This window comes from Phaethon lepturus, unplaced genomic scaffold, assembly GCF_000687285.1.
Source record: "Phaethon lepturus isolate BGI_N335 unplaced genomic scaffold, ASM68728v1 scaffold17416, whole genome shotgun sequence".
Lineage (NCBI taxonomy): Eukaryota > Metazoa > Chordata > Aves > Phaethontiformes > Phaethontidae > Phaethon > Phaethon lepturus.
Genome location: NW_010544335.1, coordinates 36,455 through 58,823, shown reverse-complemented (window position 1 = coordinate 58,823; position 22,369 = coordinate 36,455). Strand labels below are relative to the sequence as shown.

Genomic DNA, 22,369 nt, shown 5'->3' with positions numbered 1-22,369 from the left:
TAGGATGGACCCTTCGTTTTGGTGCTGTGGCCTACAGCGTGCCACGAGGTGCATCTTTAACAGAGTTTTAGTACTAGCTTGGGGGTATAGGTCATCATCCGTGTTTCAGAATTTGTACCTATGCATGATCTGATGTTTTCCCAGCAGATAAACTTGTGTTGCCATTACCGTAAGTAATTTACCAATGTCTAATTAACTTTAACTTCTAAGTTGTTTTCTATGGTGCAAACACCACTTCATGCTAATTTTGTGCTCACGGTTGCTTTTCATTATATATTTGCATAATATACTTTTTCAATCAAAGCTGTAAGGCTCCTATTAGGGTAATTCAATAACTCAAACTTTTGGTCTTCCTCTGTTGACTGCTGTAGTTTTTCTGTCTCCTTGGTTCACAGCTTTATTCTGGTTGCAACTTTAGAGTCAGATTTGGATGCAAGTGGAATTTGCCAAATGCCATAATGGCACATTTTGGTGAGCTTCAGAGTTATCCATAGACTCTCAGCTTCCCACTTCAAAATTGAGTTTCTGCTTGGTATGTTTGAGAAACTTTGCACCTGTGGACACATGGTGGTAGCTAACTAAGTTCTAGAAAAGACATGTGAGTCAGGTATGAACATAGGATTTTATTTTTTATTTTTTCTTTTCAAAGTATGAAACAGGTTTACCAGCAACCAAAAGGCATTCACTTTTGGGGAAAGGAGTCACTAAAGGAGGGAATTTAAGAGATGCTGAGAGAGTGTGGAGTGTGTGAAAGTGACGCTGTCTCTGGAGGATCAGTAAAAATTAGTGATGGGCAGCAGCCATTTAGAGCAGGATGCCCATCAGAGAATTCTGGATAACATTTGTACTGATGGTAATAGTTGGGTGATTTGTTGGGGAGCAAATCTCAGCAGGAGAATATCTCCTTCTGCTGCTGCTTTCAATGAACTTTGAAGATCTTAAGGGCTGGATTTAGTGATTATCTTCTACGAAATTCCTAGTTAATTTATTAATTGCCACAAAACAAGGAGAAATTAAGGTAATAACTGTTTTAATGTCCAAAATGATACAAGCATCTCCTTTTGCTGACGATCCTCATCTTGGAGACCTACCAAACCTTACCTGAATTGGCAAAAATTTTTAGTGCTATGTTAGCAGGATTGAAGGAAGGATATACTGTGAATCATGCAGAGGGAGTGAAAAGTTTAGGGTATAAAGTAGTTTCAGCTAATACCTACCTGATTCCTCATATCATAATTGAAATACTGGTAGAAAACTACTAAGTAGCAAATAGAAATGCCTTTAGGCTATTTAATGGAGTAAACTTGGCCTTCAGTATGGTGAATTGTCTAGAATTTTTTTTAATTGGTTCATTGTTCTTTAGGCTTTTGAACACCTTGAAGATTCTTTATCATACTGTTTGGAAAATGTTTCTAGAGAATGTTCTCTGGTAAAAATAACTTAAATTTAGGGACTATGAGATTAGTGAAGCTACTTGTGAAAATATTATTTTTGTTTCCTCTGTGGATAACCTGTACTGGGGACCTAGAACTGTTTGGCAAGTTTTCTGCATCAGCTAAGCTTTACTTGTAAATGTCCTTGTGAACATGAAAACCATACAAGACTCAAACTCTTAATTTATAGTTCACATCTGAAATTGCTTTGCTCTCATGTAAGCACAAATCAGGGGATTAGGCTTCAAATAATGACAGGCTTGTTAGAGGCAAATTGAAAAATTAGTTAGACCTGAAATGTATGAGGAAATGGGATGAATTAAGGCCAGTAGAATAGCAAATGCAAATAGCTTATATTCAAGCAGAACAAGAAAGCATTTACTCCTTTAATTGAAAATTACTGGGTTTTGTGTTAAGTTCTTGTGTGGTTTAAGCTAATCTCTAAAGAAGTCCTGAAGTACTTAGCATTCATTTTGTAATGGATTCCAATCATAACTGTACTTTGGAATCTCAGTTGTACTTTAGAGGTATACAGCCTTTTTTAAAGAGTTAAGAGGATGGTTCCAAAATTTTTAATGTGAAAATAGGACAAGCTCTAGCAAATTACAAAATTGAACAGAAACATAAGATGCTCCTTATTATGGTTGACTTGAAATATTTAAATGCTATACCATGCTAATATAATCTTTACTACTGAACGTTATGTGTAGGAGAGGGTATACTGAAAACAGGAGATGTGCAACTTTGTGCTAGGTTTTTTGTGTTTTGAAGTTGGGCAAAACTAGTTTTCAGTGAAACAGTAGAGTGATAGCTTCCTTATTTCGTGGAAATAGGTAGAATCTATTAAGTACATCTGAACACCTATAAAAAAAGGCTTCACCTTTGAAAAGCCATAAATAAAAATAAGCATGTAAAATATAAAGTAGTAGCTAAGGAAGCCAGTGGTTTTCCTGTTATTAGGAGATGCTCACAGCTGTTAACTTAATTTGGCTTGTTATATGCAACCTAACCAGTGCTTCATTGCGTGTGAGTTTGCTTGTTTCTCAGACTCAGGAAAAATATGAATATTAATTCTTACCCCTTAGCCTTGTAGCTCTTTCATCTGCAAGGAAAAAAAGGGAGTTCTGTTAATTTCTCCAATAAGAAAGTCCAATAGCCTATCTAGATATATGTATGTTTTAAAAACAACTTATGGCTGGGAAATCATGAGGAAAAGCAGCTGTTACATATTGCCAAACGAATTTCACTGGCCTTCTTAAGGCATGTCAGGTATTATTTTTGTATCTGTAATTTACTTAATAAATATTAGTGGTAGTTATCAAATAGTATGTTTGTTAGATGGTCTTGGGCCATCTCTCTGTACTGCTCTTTGTTTTCTTCCTCATCTTCTCTGCCCATTCTGTTCTTTCCTTACAAGTTACTGCTGCTCTTTCATGTTCTCTTCAGCATCCAGTTTCTTTTGTTTCATCTTGCCTTAGTCCTCTTGCTTAGTATTTCCTTTAATTGCTTTCTCTATAGTCTCGTGAGCATGTATGTATTTCCACTCTCCAGCTGCCACCGAATAAAAGACAAGTGCCACTTTTAACTTAACTTTGTCACTGCCTGTATTGAGCTAAACAGACAACAGATTTGGCATTTCAGCCTGAAAACCAAGGCGTCTACCACCACCTCCTAGCTACAGCTGAAATATCTTAATTTTTCCAGTATTTAGGGTATAATATTGGCAAAAAGCAGATACTTCTCAATTGTTGAAGAAATTCCAGCACTCTCCAAACTATAGTCCCTATTTTTGGATCTTTATTTGGCAGAAGCATTGATGTATCTTTAAAAACAGGCAACTTGAGGAAAGGTTCCTCCCAGTCCCTACTGACTGCAGAAAGGAGAAGGAATGCTTGTTTATTTCCAGGCTTGTTTTCTCATTGCACTTCTCCACTTCTTTCTCCCACCATACAGCGCACTGGTGGTTGTGGTGGAACTGTGCATCGCTGATGCTATGCAGTTCTCCTGGCTGGCTGGTTGCACAGAGAGGAATGGTGACTCCACTGACCTACCCTATCCCCAGGGATTTTGAGTCATTCATTGCAGTAAATAGTGTGTGCTTTGGCTTGTTATTTCGGTTGTTCTAAGCAATGCTGTTATGGAATAGTCACAGATTATCACAGTCTTTTCTGTTCTTCAGAGTCCTGAGAGGAGGCAGTAGGCTGAAATAGTCATCAGCGTTTTTAGCTACACACTGGAAATTCTAACTTCTGTGATAAAAGGATGATTGTAGATTCATGGGGATGTCGTATTTGATTTGTATGCAAGAAGTTAACCAATTTGACTGCTGGGATAAGAGGTGCTGGGGCTGCTGCTTCACCCTCCAAAAATAAATATAAAAATGCCAGCATTGTTCAAGGGCAAGGTTTCTGTTGTTACAGGACACATATGGGGTTGTTTGGAAATGTGCAGTTGCTTCTTGTATGTATATAGTCAATGTTATACTTTAGTTCTGGATGGTTTTCTTGGCAAAGGTAGTGCTGCTAGTTTAGATGAATGCAGATTAATATTGTAACAGACTGGGTGATAGCAAATGCTTCAATTACATTGTAGTGTAAGCATGTTTTAAGTGTACACAGATTTATAAGCTTGTACTTTTAACTCCATCTGTAGCAAGAGGAAGACTTATCTTCTAAATTGTACCAATTACTGTATGTATATATGTGCTCCTTGAAATAAACATAGCAATTTCGTATGTCGGTATTTTGACACTTCAGACCAGGGCAATTAGATATGCAGAAATGGACATAAAAATTAATGGGGTGAAATGTGACGATGATTGAATGAGTTGGGGGGAAAAAAAAAAATCAGTAATGGGAAATGGTCTTCTCCAGCATCATTGTTAAGCCACATCTATTACAACTACTTTGATACTGTTCCTCTAAAGGCCTCTCCAGTTTTGTTGCAAATCATCTTGTAATTTAATGTTTCGCCTTCTCTCCCATCCTCTTCTAGTCCTGGTTTTCTTCAGTTTAATTTTGTCATATAGAGCAGTTGGGGCAGGGCAAACTCCAAGGGTAATTTTTAAAGTTTGTTCTGACTCTTGAAAATAGCTCTGCATGTTCATGCTCTGGCAGAGCATAAAACAAAGAAACACAGCCTGCCGTGTTAGAATGCCTGTGTCAGATCAGTCTGTCTGGCACTGCCATCAGCCGCCTTTTAAAAAAGAAAGCAACAGCCATTTTACTTTAGGCAGAAGAAAGTTTCTTTGACATACCTGTTTAGTCTGTGGGCACTAATAACAATACCCAGCTGCCCTGGTTCCCCTTTTCTCTCCACAGCCTACTGAAGAGATGGAAAGAAGATCATCTTTTCCCCTACTTTATTCTTGCTCTTTTTACCCATTCCTCAACTGTTTTGTGGACTGGGCATGTAGCCTGTCTCTCCTCCGCCCTGCAGCGGGCTTCTTGGTTGGAATCAGCCTTCCTCTTTACCGCTGGACAGGTTCGTTGTGTTCTGCGCTGACCCCTTGCACCACTCCTTCACAGGACCTCCCTTTCCCTGACCTCTCTGCTTATACTCTAGCTCTGTAAGATGGCCTTTGGCTCTTCTCAGTGATGACCCTTATCAGCCTGCTTTTTATAGGTTTTCAATCTGAGTGATTCCCATGTTTACCCTTAAGCTAAAGTAGCAATTACCCCATGCATTACTAGAAGATAGTTAAGGAGGCAACAGAAAAGTAAGATTATAGCTGCTTGAAGAGTTATCCAAAGTTTGTCATGGCTCAGTCCTTTAAATAGCCTCAGTACCTGGCAGATGAAAAACATGTTTTTAAATGCTGTGTTCCAAGTCCCTGGAATGACTTCATCTCTAAATAGAGATTCATGTAAAAACTTCTATTCATAGAATGGGAGGGAGGAATCCAGTTCCTTCCTGTTAAAATTCTGTTCTTGCTAATGCTTTTCCTCTTCACATGAGAAGTCTCTAGTACATCATGGAGACTGACATAGTGCTTAGTGGTACAAAGTCTAGCTGGAGGCCAGTAACTAGTGGTGTGTCAGCAGTTGATACTGTTCAGCATCTTCCTTAATGATCTGGGTGATGGGGCAGAGTGAACCCTCAGCAAGTTTGCTAATGATACAAAACTGGGGAGTAGTGGCTTATACATCAGAGGGTCGTGCTGCCATTTGGAGAGATCTCAACAGGCTGGAGAAATGGGCTGACATTCTCATGCAGTTCAACAAAGCGAAATGCCAAGTCCTGCACCCAGGGAGGAATAACCCATGGACCAATACATGCTGGGAGCTGACCATTTCGAAAGCAGCTTTGCAGGAAAGAGCATGGGGGTCCTGGTGGATGCCAGGCTGAACATGAGCCACCAATATGCCCTTGTGGCAAAAAGGGGTAACAGTCTCCTGAGCTGCATTAAAAGTGTTAGCAGCAGGTCAAGGGAGATGATCCTTCCCCTCTGCTTAGCATTGGTAAGGGCATGCCTGGAGTGCTGGGTGCAGTTCTGGGCTCCCCAGTACAAGAGAGATCTGGAGCTACTGGAGAGAGTGTGGCAAAGGGCTACGAAGGTGATTAAGGGACCGGGGCATCTCTCACATGAGGAATGGCTGAGAGAGCTGGGACTGCTCCGCCTGGAGAAGAGAAGGTGCAAGGAATATCTCATCAATGTGTAAAAATACTTGGAGAGGGTCTAAAGGAGATGGAGCCGGGTTCTTTTCAGTGGTGCCTGGTGACAGGACCAGAGGCAGTGGGCACAAAATGAAACACAGGAGGTTCTCTTGGAACATCAGGAGACGCTTTTTTACTATGAGGGTCAGCAAGCACTGGTACAGGTTGCCCAGAGAAGGTTGTAAGCATCTCCAAGGATGGAGGTGCTTAAAAGCCATCTGGACATGATCTATTGCAACTTAGTGGTGGGTGAGGGTGGGGGCAGGTGGAGTTTGGACAAGATGACCTCCAGAAGTCCCCTCCAACCTCACCCATTCTGTGATTCCCAGTAAGAAATAGTTTTAGCTGCTGTTGCTGGAACACTAGGAGGGAACAGTTTTCTGGCTGTTGAATGACACAGAGTATTCAACAGTCTGGTAAAATGGATCAAAAATGGCTTAAAGCAAGCAACTGAGTAACTGCTGAGTCAAAAAGTGATTAGTTGGAGAAAGAGTTTGGTTCTTGGAAAACATTGTTGCTTTTTTATTCAAATACTGCATGGCTCTTCATAAAAATAGTTTCTTTGTTATGTTTTAGAGTACTGAATAAAGTGGGTGCACTTAATTTGAAATCAAACTGGCTGCTTAATCACAAACTTTTTTACTTACTGCTTTTTGAAGAGCATTAGATATTGTGCTGGCATTATATTGCTTTTTCTATAGCTTTGTTATCATAGCATACATATGAAGTATTTTGTGTGAGATGATCCAGAGTTAGATCTAGCTGTCTATTTTGCAGCTTTTATGGGCATGATGCACAAAATGAATTGTTGTGAGGAGTGGTAAACAAATTGTAATTTCTTGCTATAAACTGGTGGGACTAGTTGTCACACACTGAAGAAGGGTCATGGGAATAAAAACATTGATGGTTTCTTGGTAGTTGTAAGTGTTTATGAGCTTATCCCTTAAAACTTTTCAAATAATTCTGGGAACTCTGACTCATGATTTGTGAACTCTTTTCACTTCCAACACTGTAGCAGTGATTTGATCAGTCATGAACAGAGATCTGATGCAATCAGGTCCCATCTTAGGGAAGGTTGAATTAGAGTTGTAGGGTGGTCTCTTTTTTTTTTTTTTTTTTTGGAAAGCAGTTTACCTTGCTCTTTGTTCTTCAGCTCAGCAGGATTCAAACCCAACTAATGAAGAATCTTTCTTAAACAGCAGTCCAAGCAGAACTCTGAGCAGTCTAGTGTTCTTCCTTCCTGTTAATTTCACACTTGGGATAGATACTATTCTGTCTGGGTGACAGGGATTGTGTCTTGTAAAGGATTGCATACCTGTGGTGCTTTTGTCTTTAAGCCTGTGATCCACTGTGTTCTAGTGCTCCTGTTTGGTAATGCCACCTCCAGGATTAGTTGCCCAGAAAGACAGTCTAAACTCTTGTAGCCTTTTGAATCTTTAGGTGGAAAACAAAGTCAATGGTAGCTTTTAATCCTTTGCAATTGCTAAGGCATGCTGTATTCTCAAGTTATTTTCAATAAGACTTGTGTAGATTTTCTTCTGGGCCAGGTAAGGAAATAATTTTCTAAATTTTATATCAAGACTCAGCTGTGTTGGAGCTCTATACTGAAAGAATTGTAGATAATTTCCAGAAGAGTAACATGAGAATATTTAGCTGTAAGCTTTTGTCTTGGTAAAACTCCACTTAGTTCTCGTGCCACTTTTCAGTGTGTTAACATTAGTGTTGCTCTCCACAGTAGAACCAAACCTGATGGAAAGCTATCAAATTAACTTTTTTAAATTGCCAAGATATTGTCTTGACATTTCCGTACTAGATAGGAAATACATACTCATGTTTGTTTGTTTCCCTTGCCCCCTTTCTTCTCCACCATAGAGATCAGCTATGCAACTGTGTACTGGAATAAAGCTGAAAAAATACTTCAGGTCAAGAATATACTGGACAGGAGTGGAGATGCCTATGGTTTCTACAACAACACTATACAGGCAACCGGTTGGGGAGTTCTGGAGATCAGAGCAGGTTATGGCAGTCAGACCTTAAGCAATGAGGATATCATGTATGCAGCTGGCTTCTTGGAAGGCTATCTCACGGCTCCGTAAGTACCTCAGGAAGCAACTCAACTTATGACACTTCCAGTGGATTTCTGTATAGTTGTGAGTTTTTTGGTTTTTTTTCCTTTCCCTTAATTCCCATCCATTTAAACTAACCATACATTTTGCAGTTGTGTACAGTTCTAATTAGCAGCCATGAAGTACAGCATCTTCATTATGGGATCAAGATGTGCCATCTCCTCCTCATCCTGCAGGCTTTCCTAACACTTTGGTGAGATAGGAGTACTGTATCAATATTACTGATTAAGTAATGTAATCACAGAAGAGCGTATGTGTAAGGAAGTGCATAAGCCCTATGTTGTAAATAATTACAGAAGTAGAAAGAATAGTTACCTCCCCAGCCTATAGTTAGGTGACTGACCAACAACAGATGAGACAATGGAGAGCAGATCAGATAGGGAGAGGTGTTGCTAGCAAGGGCTGCAGGGCTTCATTAAGGACCTTTTTCACCAAAAACTGTTGAGAAACTGCTGGGGAGCAGATACTGAAACTTCACACAATGGGGAGTTTAGTCTGTCTTGGACAAATAAAAGAAAAAAAAACCCTGATATACTGATAGGCCTGAAGGCAGACTGGTGTGTGTCTAGAAGGGTCAGTGTACTCCTGAAAAGCCCTTTAAAGAGAAGATGAGGGACTGAATCTCTCCAGCAATGCAGATCTATGAAAACTGACAGAATTTTGTACTTGTTATGAATCCAGAGCAGTTATTTTCTAAAAAAAAAAAAAAACAAACAACAAACACCCAAACCAAAAAAACACCCAAACCAAAAAACCCAACCAACCAAAAAAATAAACAACCTCAAACCCAAACTGTATTCTTTCCTTGACTAAGTTGGAGGACAGAATGGCACTATGACATACTAGCTGGTAGGATATAGCTGATGATATAGCCAAGAACACATGTGGTTTGTTGAACAAGCTACATCTTTTCCTCTATCAACTTGATCATAGGAAAATAAAAATTCCCAAATTCTGATGCATGGCTGGGGAATAGTTGGGAGATGCTTGACATGGATGTGGTGACATGAATTTGGTTTCACCAGCTTTGCTTCCAGAATAGTAAAATAAATACTCATAGGCTGCATTGAACAGGCCAGCAGGGGAGGGTTGTCTGTCGAACAGTTGTCAGATATAGCTGCTGGACAAGATGATATTAAATTAATTAGTAAGGCATTTTAAGATCAGTTAAGATTTATGGATAATTCTCTGATTGTATGATATGTTAATGTGACTGTAGTATATTTTGCTGGAGAGGCAGCTAGGTCTCTGGAGAGTATAAAGGAAATTCAATAAAGAAATATTTTTCTATAACAAAACACTTCTGAGGGAAAGAATATAGAGTTCTGAGTGTACAACCTATACTCTAGACAGGAAAGGAAATGAAGTACATGAGATCTGTATGTATGTTGTTGGATTATTTGGCATGAGAGGTTACCGTTACGTGCTATTCAGACAGTTTATGTAAACTATGTATGGATCTGGGGGATGCTAGCATTACATTTAGAATATTGTTTAAATTGGGTATTGCGCAACAGATTTTTTTTCGCTAAGGCTTTACCTAGGTGTACTCCTCTCTAAGTGGTTAAGCTTAAGTTTTGTCATACTACATAGAAAGCCCAATCCATGCTAAGCCCAACTGATAGCAAGTAATGTTCTAGTAGCAACAACCTATGCCCTATTCCCCTTCTGCCTCCACTGTAGATTTATAAGTCTTCCTTATAAATTCCTGGCTGTCTTTTAAACAAACTTAAGTATATGCCCATTCCTTTAAACATGGTTTGAATGTGAAACAGTGTCTGCAGGAACTTTATCTGGTGTTTTAGTCTATGCTTAGGTTTAGGGGAGTGAGTTTCTCCCCTTTGTTTTTTCCACAGGTGTTAAGTGAAGATTTAGAGAAGTGAAGGTACTCACAAGTTGTTCTGCTCAAGGCTTTTGCCTTCTCTAGGTCAGGTGCTTACTGAGGCTGGTTCCTTAGCCCTAGCTGTTGTTCCTGTAGGGCTGCTAGCTCTAGCACTGAGTGGGCATTTGTAGAGAAGTGGATATAGCAGAAATAGTAATGAACAGAGATCTTAAAGTTTGTGGAAGTGAAGTTGAGGATTTGTATCTATGTGGAAAAGTAGGATTTGAGACTTTGGCTTTTAAGCAAAGTGGGAAACTCAACTATTTTAAAGGAGTTTAAGAGTGGGTTAAGATGCAAAAATAGAAGTAGCCAAAAGCCTTTCTCTTCTGAGGAAACTTTTTGAGGAAATCCACTGAGAAAATCCTCTGACAGTGCAAAACCTGAAAATGCTTACTATCATTAAAATGACTATCAAATACTATACACACCATCTGAATTTGGGTTTTGGCTATGTCTTTGGCCCATTGTACATTTGTACATGCAGTGGAAGCATATTTCTCACTGGGTGTTATGAATATGAGCTTTTTCTGTCAGGTCTTGTAAAGCTATTTTGGATAAAGAGGGCTTCTCTGTGAAGATATGAATACCTATTGAAAATGTTCCAGCTAAGGAGCAGAGATGAATTAGTGATGTAGTCCCCTGACCCTTGATAAGACTGAGAACCTATTACTTCAGGTTTTAGCTGTATGAACTTGGTGTGTTTTTTGTTCCACAAACTGCAACTAGTGAATCCTCTTATACAGTGCATTTTCAATTTCCTGAACCACAGGAGTAGAGAGAACTTGCTAAGTTTGCAGATGTTAAGATTGCTCGCAGAGCTCCATTTCTCTTTCTTCATCTTGCCTAGAGATTTGCAGAATCCCAGTTAACATTCTGGCAGATGTTTTTTCTTTGGGACAGTTACACAAGTCTTCCAAAGTAAAATCAGGAAACATTCTTTCATCTGTAACTCTATTCCCATCAGACTGTCTGGCCCATTCAGCCTATCTTCAGGGAAGCTCTCTAGCACCTTTGTGACTTCTTTTATGAGAAGGTGTTTCTAAACACTCTCATTCTGCTTTTGCAGACATCAGTGCCCACAGTAGTTGCACACAGCTTAACTCTGGTAGCTAAGTGGCTGTTGATGTAAATAAAGCCTTCACCACAGCCAAACATTGTTACACTCTTCCTTGTTGTTACCAAGCTTTTAAAAAGGAAGGTTAAGATGGTTGTGTCACTTGCCCATACAAGCACCACCTCAGGTGGCTCAGACACAGCGCCCCAATGTGAATACATTGGGTATGGCTGGTTATTGAAGTGCCCTGTAGCACATTGCTACCTGTAGCCTGAATAACTCCAAGGTTTGCAGATGTCTTGCATTTGTTTGTGGCAATGACTCCATGAAGTAGAAGTGACCCAAGGTGGCTCTTTGCAGAAACTCTGAAGTCCTACCAGGAATAGCTCTGATGTGATGCATTATTGGGAAGGATATGTTGCAAGCCTAATCATAGAATAGTTTGGGTTGGAAGAGACCTATAAAGGTCATTTAGTCCAAGCCCCCTGCAATGACCAGGGACCGCTTCAACTAGATCAGGTTGCTCAGAGCCCCGTCCAACCTGACCTTGAATGTTTCCAGGGATGGGGCATCCACTACCTCTCTGGCCAACCTGTGGCAGTGTTTCACCACCCTCACTGTGAAAAGTTTCTTCCCTGTATCTAGTTGAAATCTGCCCTCTTTTAGTTTAAAACCATTACCCTTTGTCCCATTGCAACAGGCCCTGCTAAAAAGTCTGTCCCCATCTTTCTTTATAAGCCCCCTTTGAGTACTGGAAGGCTGCAATAAGGTCTTCCTGGAGCCTTCTCTCCTCCAGGCTGAACAACCGCAATTCTCTCAGCCTGTCCTTGTACGAGAGGTGTTCCATCCCTCTGACCTTTTTTGTGCTCCTCCTCTGGACCTGCTCCAACAGGTCCATGTCATTGCTGTGCTGAGGGCTCCAGAGCTGGATGCAGTAGTCCTGGTGGGGTCTCACCAGAGTAGAGGGGCAGAATCACCTCCCTCAACCTGCTGGCCACACTTTGTTGGATGCATCCCAGGATACATGTGACCTTCTGGGCTGCGAGGGCACATTGCTGGCTCATGTCCAGCTTTTCATCCACCAGAACCCCCAAGTCCTTCTTGGCAGGGCTGCTTTTGATCCCTTCATGTCCCAGCCTGTATTGGTGCTGGGGGTTGCCCCGACCCAGTTGCAAGACCCTGCACTTGGCCTTGTTGAACCCCATGAGGTTCACACAGGCCCATTCTTCCTGATCCCAATTTGAAGTACAGGTTCCTGCAGGAACTCCGGTGCCTGCAATTTGTAGATCTCCAGGAATTCTCAGCTAGCTTAGTTCTTATATTACACTTAAGGCATGTAGGAGGGTTTCTAGACACAGCTTGGCCTCATGATGTAAGAAAAAGAATGATAAAATATCTCTCATAAAAGTATATGCTTCATGCTTTGTCCTTAGTAGGCACCTAAGCAGAATGAAAGACAACCAGATTTAAAAAAAAAAGAAACATACTGGGACTGTCTTTTCTCAGATTATTGGGGAAGAATTAATCTCTGCTATAGCTATGTAGGTCTGTGGTAGAAAAAGCAGTAACTAAGTTACTCAGTTCTGTTTACCAGTGAGAGTAGAAACACAGGCCTTTTCTAGAGCATGATTCATCTTTCTAGTGTTGGCATCTGATTCAGATAGTAGCTGTCTATTTTGAAAACACATAGTTAGGGGTGGAATAAGTTTAATTCTAGTGTCTGTTTTGCCTGGAGATCAGACATTTGTTTTTATCACCAGTCTCTCACTTCTGTGTAATGTCCAGTCCTGTCATTCAGCCAAAGATGTTTGCTCTGGTTTTCTTGGGTATAAATTCTCTTCCTCCATTACAAGCAGAAGTGTTAATGAGGCCTCACTTTACTTGGGGAATGGCAGAGCACATCCAAATCCATGACGTCAAGCATATACTTTTAATCAGTTCCAATTGGGGCATGCCTGGTGCCTAAGAGCAGTATTTAAATTTGAAGCAACATTATTTGTGCTTTTTTTTTTTCTGATGTGACCTCGGCTGACCTGAGTCCTGTCATCTTACTCCCTAATTTGAAGAAGAAGGGTTCTGCTTTGCTCTTTTTAGCCTTTGAATTCTTGTTCCAACTTTGTAATTGCATTGTATTTGGCCTTAGATGCAGTTGCAAAGCCTTACCTTACTATAATGATCCAATTTACTTCAGAGGATAATACCCTTACAAAACATGCAAGTCATGCACATAGAAGCTTAAATAAACAGGGCAACTAGGGGAAAAATTATCAATAACCTTGGATATTTAAAGAAGAAAAATAGAATTCCTGGAATTTATGTCCTCTGTTAGCACATGCAAGAAGGAAGGCCAGTAAAGAAGTTGTCTTCAGTCCCCTGATTCTTAACTAACATGGTTTCTACATCAGTCATCACAGCTTAAAGATACTTCTAGTGTAAAATCTGTCTTGTGTGGTATAACCTGTGCAAAATGTTGTGAGTTAGAGCTGATGGTTGAACCTGGAAGCCTGATCATCTGTCCTGGCCTAGGCATTGATTTAAGAGTAGTGTCCTGGCTGCTTTTATCCTCCTCATTTGGTTCTCATCCCGAAAAGACGATCCGCCTTGGGGACTGTTGTGTGCTCTTTTGCTCCTCTTCTGTAGTGCCATGAGAGCTCTGACTTTTAGTGTGGGGTATGTCATGATATAATTTCCTTCCTAAAATTACTTTGGATTTTTATTTGCCATATTCTCTGTGACTGCAGGGGTGGAGAATATTGATCTGTCTCTTCAAGAAGTAGGCTATGATTATAGCATGTAGTCTTGTGTTAAATGGGAGATGGGAAACTCCAGAACTAAAATTGATACTGTAACTGCAGTTTCATGAAAGGTGTAATGGTGTGAAGCTTCGGAATGGTCCCCAGCTCTTGCCCCTTTCATGCACCAGTTCATTTGATAACATAGTAGAGAGCTGCCTTCTTGCACCACTTCCGTTGCTTATCTCTCTACATAACAACCTAATTCAAACTACTAACTGCCAGAAAATATATCCCCTTGTTTGTTGGGTTAGTGTTTTGCCTGAATGTAGGTGGACTTTTAGATTTGGTAGTCAGAATGGTACCAGAGCTGAGATAAGGCAGCAGGGTCATGGAATCAAGTACTTAAACAGCTGGGAATGGTGCGGGGGACAGGAGGAGAGCTCTGGTCTGCGTCCAGCAGAGGAAGTTGCTCTCATGAGTTTTTAACACAGAGAATTCTGTTCTGCTGTCATCTACTTTTCTTGAGGCTGGTATCTGTTTCTTAGTTCTGTTTCTTTATTTCAGCATTTGGTAGGAGCTAATTTTACTGATGACTGATCTAGTTCTACCAACTCCAGACCTCAGCAAAATAATCTGCTGATTTCCGCCTAGAACTAAATATTCTTCTCCCCTCCTTTTTTTTAATTCAGTGGCTGAAAAAAATGGTTGTTTGACCTAAATTATGGAATGTTGATAGGAGAAAAAATGAACAGAATGAGAAAGTTCAAAAGTTTTGTACGATTATGTTTAACCTAAAATGGAAGGGTGACTTTACTTTTGGGTTTCTGAGCAATTTTTGGCAGTTGATTTCATCTTGAAATGTAAAGTGCTTCACTTCAACAAAACAAACAAACAACAGCAAAAACTAACCAAAAAACCCCCCTACAACTTTTTTTTGTTGTTGAATCCAGTTAGCTGTTTCATCCCCATTAACTGATAGAAACAAATCACAGTAAGTTTGGACTCCATAAAGCTGAATCTGTTTAGGGCTGGCATGAGTGTGAGTTTCTGTGGGAACATGTAGGATCAACGCATACATGCTTTAAAATAGAGATATTTAGCTTAATCGGTAAGGAAGAAACATGGTTAATGGTAAGTAAAACCTGTTAGATCTCAGCCTGAAATTCTCTCTCTCATAACTGAATCAGCAAATTATATTCTCCTCACCTCTGTTTTCTTGGTTCCAGATAGAATAGGTCTCCAGTAAATTATTTTTGTTGTGATATAAAGTAGTGTGCTAAGGCTTCCAAGATGCTTCTGGCCTACAAACATTCAGCAAATATGAAGTTTTGCCATGAAGTAGTTCAATCTCATTCTTGCTTCTCTTTCCATTGTATAGCAGTTTGAACAGGTGTTAGCAATGTCATTTATTTTAAGCTAAATTTCAACAATTCATTTGTGTTACCTTTGCTATTTGTCATGCATTGAAGATATACAGTAATTTCTGTGGTTAGAGAAAGCTTACTTTGTAGACTGTGGTGCTTGTCTATCAATGCTTGTTGACCAATGGTTTGGTAAGCAAAAGGAAGGGAAGATGCAAAAGAATAACTTCTGCTAATCTTGTTCTTTCAGGCACATGTATGACCATGCTGCAAATATGTATCCACAGTTAATTAAGAATCCTGCTGTTCGAAGTGGAGTTCAGAATTTTATGGCGTATGTATTTAGTTATCAGAAAAGAAATTATTCAAGACACGGGGTTGGAAGGTGACAGAATTTTCAAGGGTTTTTTTTTTTCTCTTCCTATGGGCTGAAGAAAGTATATGCTTCCTTTCCCTCTGACTGAATGCTATTAATATGAAAAAAAAAATTCTAAACATACGGTAAGAAGGGCATATACCCTTCTCTAATTCTGATTCTTTCAAAGAAAAATTTAAAACCATTGCTACAAAGGGATGTGGATAATGCCCATGAATTCTGAATGTTGTTCTAGTCAAAATCCTTTTCTAAAAAGCTGGTATTTTGAATGTTACACTGAACAGTGTGGTCTCTTGGCACCTTAACCTTTTTAGCACTGTGTATGTATCCTTTCCTTCCTCTGTTAGGTTAGCATTTTGTTTGTTCTACCACTGACGTAAATTCTGTTCTCATCACAAAAGTCCTGATTCCCTTTTCTCTTCAGCTGTATAAATCAAAAGTAATTCTGCTCAAATAACACAGCTACACTGGTGGGAAACTACAAGTGGGAGAAGAACCAGGCCAGGTACTGGGAAACTCAACTGTGATTACCACTTATTTAAATATCCTTAGACTTAACGTTTTCTTCCATTATAAATACTTCTGTGAAACTTTGGTAATTTCTGGGGACTATTTTTTCCTTCTTTCCCTTGTCTTGTGCTTTCCACAAGGGGTTACATATCTGATTAATTCTGTTATTAGTGCACATATATAAAGTTGGTTGGTTTTAGCTTATGCAAAAAGAGGGGGGAAAAGAAATAAGATCTTAGTGCTCCCTTAGACAGCAATGCTGAAGAATGATAGTTCCTTGTGAGAAAAACGGGCTAGCTACCATATCAATGTGTATGTTTCTTTTCCAGAATGACTCAGCGTAGCAGCTCTATCCCCCAAGATGCATTGTTGGAGGATGGGGGAAATATTAGGTGGCCTTATGATTTTTCTGTTGCCTGTATCCTGGACTTCTGCATTGCTGCTTTACTTAATAGCAGTCTGGTAATATGGGCTGCTGCGTTGTCCTGAAGGTCTTTAGCCCTGAATGCTCTGACCATATCCCTGTTTCCTCTGACATACTTCTTGCATCTTGTTACTTCCAGAAAGCTAAGTCTGTCTGGTTTTGTCACCCATAGACTGCTGGAAAAGTTTGCTTCCTTCCCAGATTCATTTGCTCTTTTTTTGCTGCTGTACATAATGTTGGATGGATAGATACAGGAGGATGGAAGAAGCTGGAATCTAGTCCTGACTTACTTTAACAGCTGTAGTTCTTCTGTGTCCCTTTGCATGCAGCAAGAGGGAACTCTGGGGGATCCTTATAATGTTGGTTGCTCTTGCACTAGGGTCTGTTCAACTTGTGTTGCCTCATGCTCAAAACCTGGGTTATCTGGCTAGTAACCTCTTGATTGAATTTGGCATGTGGGATCATTGTGTTTGGCCTCCCACCTTTTCCTCAGAGGACGATAGCAGTGGTTCTTCAGTAGCGTTTGAGCACCAACAGCAGCACACCTTCATTGCATTTGTATGTAGGGGAGAGAAATGGGCTCCTCCAAGTTCAGTATATTTTATCCTTAAATAAGCATTTAAAGGGGAATGATTCATCTGACGTATCAAATGCTTGTTTCCCTTTATGGACCATAGTGGGATGCTGTAGCAGAGTGTCCCCCCACCCCGAGGTGGAGTCCAACTCTTTCTTTGATACTAAAATCTGGTAGAGGCACACTACTGTAGAGTATGTTGCATGGATCTGAACATTTATATCTGGAGGATATAACATTTGTCTGCAGGATTTTCAAAGCATGATTTGTCTCAAAAAAACTTGGAAGGTTGGATCATCTGGGTCATAATACATTTGCCCCTTCCCTTCATTATCAATTATACTCTAAAACAAAAACAAGAAAACCCCAACCTGTTTGTTCCTCTGCAGGAAACAAGATCAATGGACAAGACAACAAATCAGAAATAATAAGGATGACCCCTTTTGGAGGCATGCTGGCTATATTATTGCACAGTTGGATGGTCTGTACATGGGAGCCCTCAAGTGGGCTAAACTACACAAACGAACAGTAAGATTACTGCATCTCTTTTTCAGTAGCTGGGGATGGGATGTTAGAGGACAAAGATGGGAGAAGGGAATCTGATATTAAAAAAGAGAAGGATAATTAGTGGCAAGTACTCATTCTGCATGCCATTCTACGAAAACTTCAGTGGCTGTTCAGTGTAGATAATGTGACTGAGCTGTTGGGTCTCGTCACCACAGATCTTTTGCACTGGACTTGGAACCCTGGGCACTCACATGCCGATTAGATTGGGGGTGGCTTCTGTATCCATGTGTGAATGCTGGAAAGACAGACACTTCTGAAGTGCTTGCTGTCGTTACTTTACAATTGTTATTGAGCAAATGACACTCTAGGTATAAAGAGTAGCTGCAACTGCATGAATCAGCACATACAAAGTGTATTAAAGCTTTCATTCTTACCTCCAGGCATCAGATTTGAAATCTTCAAAGCCTCTCAGTTTTGGAGTATGTTTTATGCTGCTAAATGTCTTCTCCTTTTCTGTCTTCTAAGTCTCCCATTACAAAATACATAGTCGGTGCTGTAGTAGATGGTGCTGCAGGTTCCTCTGTTTGCCGGAGCCCATAAGTTAATATCAGTCTCTTAACTTTGAGTATAGTTTGGACATTTGCTTTTGCACCTACATGTTTGGTTTTCCTTGGTATCAACATGATACCTGACAGGTCTGCAAAGGTACATGCAGTTCACTTTGAATACCGTGCTACTTTTCAAATACTCTTGGGAGATTAGGTTACAACAGTGCTATTTGTGTACATATTTACCACTGTTAGGATCCCTTTTAGGAAATGACGAGCTTGAAGGTTGTTGCTCCAAGCTTACACAGACAGTAAAAACAGGTGGAGATGCAGTGTTTAGGGACTAGCATTCAAATGAAACTTGACAAATAAACAAAAAAAACCCAGAGAAGACCAACAGTATCTTCCTTATTCCTTATGATTAAAGAACATCTGCCCTCCAAAGAGGCTGTTTTCAAATTTGCTCTTGCAGTACATATTATGAGAATGTTAAAAAGGTACTTTTATTTAATCCTTTAGGTTGTTAGTAAGTAAATGTTTGACAAATTTCCCATATAGATTCCCCCCCCCCCCCATTTCTAAGTATTATACTTTGGTTCAATTCATCCAATGTTGTTTTGATCTTTGGGCAACAACTGCAGTAACAAGTATTTACTATTTCCATTACTCATTTCTCACCTTAAAAAATAATTAAAGAAACTGAAAGACCCCACAACAAATTCTACATGTTTTTAAAAGCAAATCTCTTTCCTATTGCATGTTTTCCATAGTGCTTTGAGAGTTTCTTCTTCCCTCTTTCCTTTGGTAGATACTACTTTTGTTTCATTAAGAAAATAATCCTCTCTATATGTGTATTGTCTTGGGATTATTATCATTGGGAACAAGTTTATCTTATGATCTCTAGTGATGCAGTACTTTGCATCCATGGTGGTAATGAACATTAGAAATACTGAAAATATCTTGTGTATGGATTGTGTGGTGTTTTTACTGCTGCGCTCCTCCCCCCCCCCCCCAAACCTAATCAAAACCCAAAATGTGATAGGCTATATTTTGTTGCTTCGGGTTCTAACTGCTGTTGGGAAAAACTATGCATACTTCTAAATACAACTGATTACTCTGTAGTTACTCTTTATGTGCAGAGTGTAATTTTCCCACAATGTCTTAAGCTTAAAAGAAGGCTAAACTCTGCAGAAAAAAGGCTGGGAAGTCTTACTTTTCCCTCTAACTCCCAAAAGTTAGACAAACATGGACAAAGTTCTGTCCTGAACACTGAGAAGTTGGTTGGTTGGTGGGTTGACAAAGGTAGGTCAAAAGATGGAGAAAAAGGAAAAAGGACTGTGTTTACAAAGTCTGTGGATTTCAACACAGGCGAAGTTGAACAAAATTGTTCCATTTTTGGGAGAATGGAAACAAGCTGTATCAACAGCTAACCTGCTTTTAATCTTACATCTTGTGTCAAGGTTTCTTATCAGCACTACACATCCCTTTTCAAAGTTGCAAGTAGCTGGAGTTTTACACATGGTGGATTAGTTGATGTACATTTATTTGAGGAAGACAAGTGGAAAGATCTGGCTTCCCATTGTCCTGTACAATGCAGAACAAATTTCTGCGAACTACTACAATGTAGTTTGAAGCTTTGCCGAATCCAGAAAGTGCTTAAATGAGAGTTGGATTATGTGCACACAAACCACTCTGAAATGTTCCTTTTTCTTTTTTTCCCCTAAACTTCAGGTCTACTTCACCTGAATATTGTAGAACCATTGTGTCTGCCACAAATAATTAAGCCTTGCTACAGAAAGAAAATTTGGTTTAGATGCTGAAATGTTTGATAGTAGTACTAGTACATTTTTCTTTTTATTTCTATATGTATGAAGCATATGTTTTGTAGTGTACTGTTCTAAACTCTTTTTAGTTGCATGAAATCTGGTTTCCTGCAGAGCTATTTTAGATAGGTGCTTTCATTGAGACCTTCATGAAGGCAATGTATACTGTAAACTTACCTATTTTTAATTTGATATTTACAGGTAACATTAAGAATGATGTCAAAATCTGAATACATTTTCATGTTAAAGTGTGACATTATTGTGTCTGGTTTAGCAACATTTTATACCCAGTAAACAAACCCAGCCCTTTTGTCAAGACAATTTCTGAAGGAGGGGCACTCAAAGAACATTAAGCCTTTTCATCTGCCTAATGCTCTCCCAACGCTGTGATTAATCTTGGGCTTGTCTACACAGGGAAATTACCCTTGAATAAGGAGGTGTCATAGTTTTAAGTACAATGATTCTAGGACAGCTCTCTATTTGTGCTTCCTTATTTTGTATTGAGAATGCTCACGCATGGGGAAGTTACTGGAGAACAGTTGTTACAGAATAACGTCTATTTTACTGTCCCATGTAGACAAGCCTTTAAGGCTGGTTCTCTTCTATCTGCTCCCCTTTCTAAGTTTGTTTCTCCTTACAGCTCATGTAACTCAAACTCAGTTTGAATTTTTTTTTTTTTGCTGTTCAGGGTGATACCCTAGAGGAGGAGCCACACATTCTAGCAAAAGAAATTTTTCCTCTTCTTGTGGCTATACCACCTCTCCACTTGTCATTTTAGCTCATTCATTCACATCCTGAAGAGTGAACCATGCATGCAAGGAGTTTTTCTGACATTGCTGTGTGAGATGGGAGAAGGTGACTACAAAAGATTGTAATATGCCCTATATTATGCACTTGTTACAGTGCACACTTTTTTTGGGGGGGGGTCTAATTCTTGCTGATGGACAGTGATTAACTCCTCATAGAGAATACTTCTTCATATATCCTGGAAATCGGCTGTAATAATTCCCCAGCTGTGGCGCTCTGCTTTGTGGTAGATGCCTGAGGCTACTCCTGAAATTCCCAGATTTGGCCTGCATTGTAGATGCCCAGGTCTTCTGTTTGAATGCATTGTTCCTCTGGAGTTTCAGACTCCAGAAAAGCTCTGTGCACTGTGCTTGTGTGATGTCTTAAACACAAAACCAGGTTTATCCAAGCAGAGGAATGAGTTCTTGGAAATAAACTGGAATGAAACTTGCTTGCCTCTCAAAAGAGAAATGAAAACAGAACCCTAGTGGGTACTTAACAGCCTAGTTCCTCTCTTACTTCTCTGATACTTTGGCTGACTTAGGGAGCTGGCAACCTAATGTCACCCAGTGGAGTCCTAGGAATTTATATAACCTTTGCTGCTTTGAGTGGGCCTTTTCTTCTGCTCTCTGGCCACCTTTCTGTGCATATAGTTCTGATAGCTTCCTTGCTTTGCACCTTTGTTCTAGCTTGAATGGACTTCCTAGTAGTTACTGAATTTTTTTTACTTGAAATGACTGTAAGATAGCACAGAAATGTGAAACAAAACAAAAAAAAAATACAGTCAATGCAAGTGATGCTGCAGCAATATCAGTGTAGCTACCTGTAGATGTTGCAATGAAGGCAGGTTTTATGGAAGAGAACATGGAGTGGTAGCAAATGGGTGGTAAGTACAATTAAAATGTCTTGGGGCTGGCCTGTTTTATCCCCTCCCGCTGGTACTGTACAGTAATGGCTGTGTAAATTGGACACTCGAAACAGCTGCTTCTGATTGTGTGGTGGGCTTGCAGACCTTTAAGCGCAGCTGCATGGGGGAAAATTGTGCTGAAACAGTGCCAAGTCTCTCTATATGGATTCCAATAAGATAGAAGTTGTTGGGACTTGTTTGTAAATGATTCATACCACTGAGTTGCTTAAAACTGTCCAAAGATACTTGATGTTTATTAGTTGTGGCCTTTGCTGCTCCCTGTTTGGGTCCTTACAGCACAAACATGATGACCTAAAGCAATGTAACATATATGAAAGTTTGCTTGGATTTCTTCCTCAAACTATAGCTGCTGTTAGGGCCTTCTGTGGGGCAGGATTTTAGTTGCAAGAATGGCTTATTTCTCTCACTTGTCTTGGTAAGCATTGTGCGAAGGTTTAATTCCTTCCCCTGGGATATATGGACTAGAGTTTACATTATTTTTGGTTTTCCTGTTGGTTATTCTCTCTGCCAGAACAGCAGATGGGTAGTACAGAATTCAGCCTTCTGAATAAAAAGTAAATGGATTTGGTGCTATTTATTTTTTTCCATGTCCTTGTCTCCTCTTTATTGCGGTTTGCAGAGAGGTCAGCTATATGGTTTAATAACA

General features: G+C 39.8%; 1 protein-coding gene across 1 annotated transcript in view; it reads left to right on the top strand.

Moving 5' to 3' along the window:
• Positions 1 to 5,901: 5,901 nt before the first annotated feature.
• The window catches only part of PLBD1 (phospholipase B domain containing 1), a 34,573-nt gene continuing 18,105 nt past the window's right edge, over positions 5,902 to 22,369 (top strand). The window contains exons 1-4 of the mRNA XM_010288660.1: positions 5,902 to 5,989; positions 7,962 to 8,181; positions 15,498 to 15,581; positions 17,521 to 17,659. Coding sequence (XP_010286962.1) covers positions 5,902 to 5,989; positions 7,962 to 8,181; positions 15,498 to 15,581; positions 17,521 to 17,659 — 531 coding nt within the window. The remainder of the gene's footprint in view (positions 5,990 to 7,961; positions 8,182 to 15,497; positions 15,582 to 17,520; positions 17,660 to 22,369) is intronic.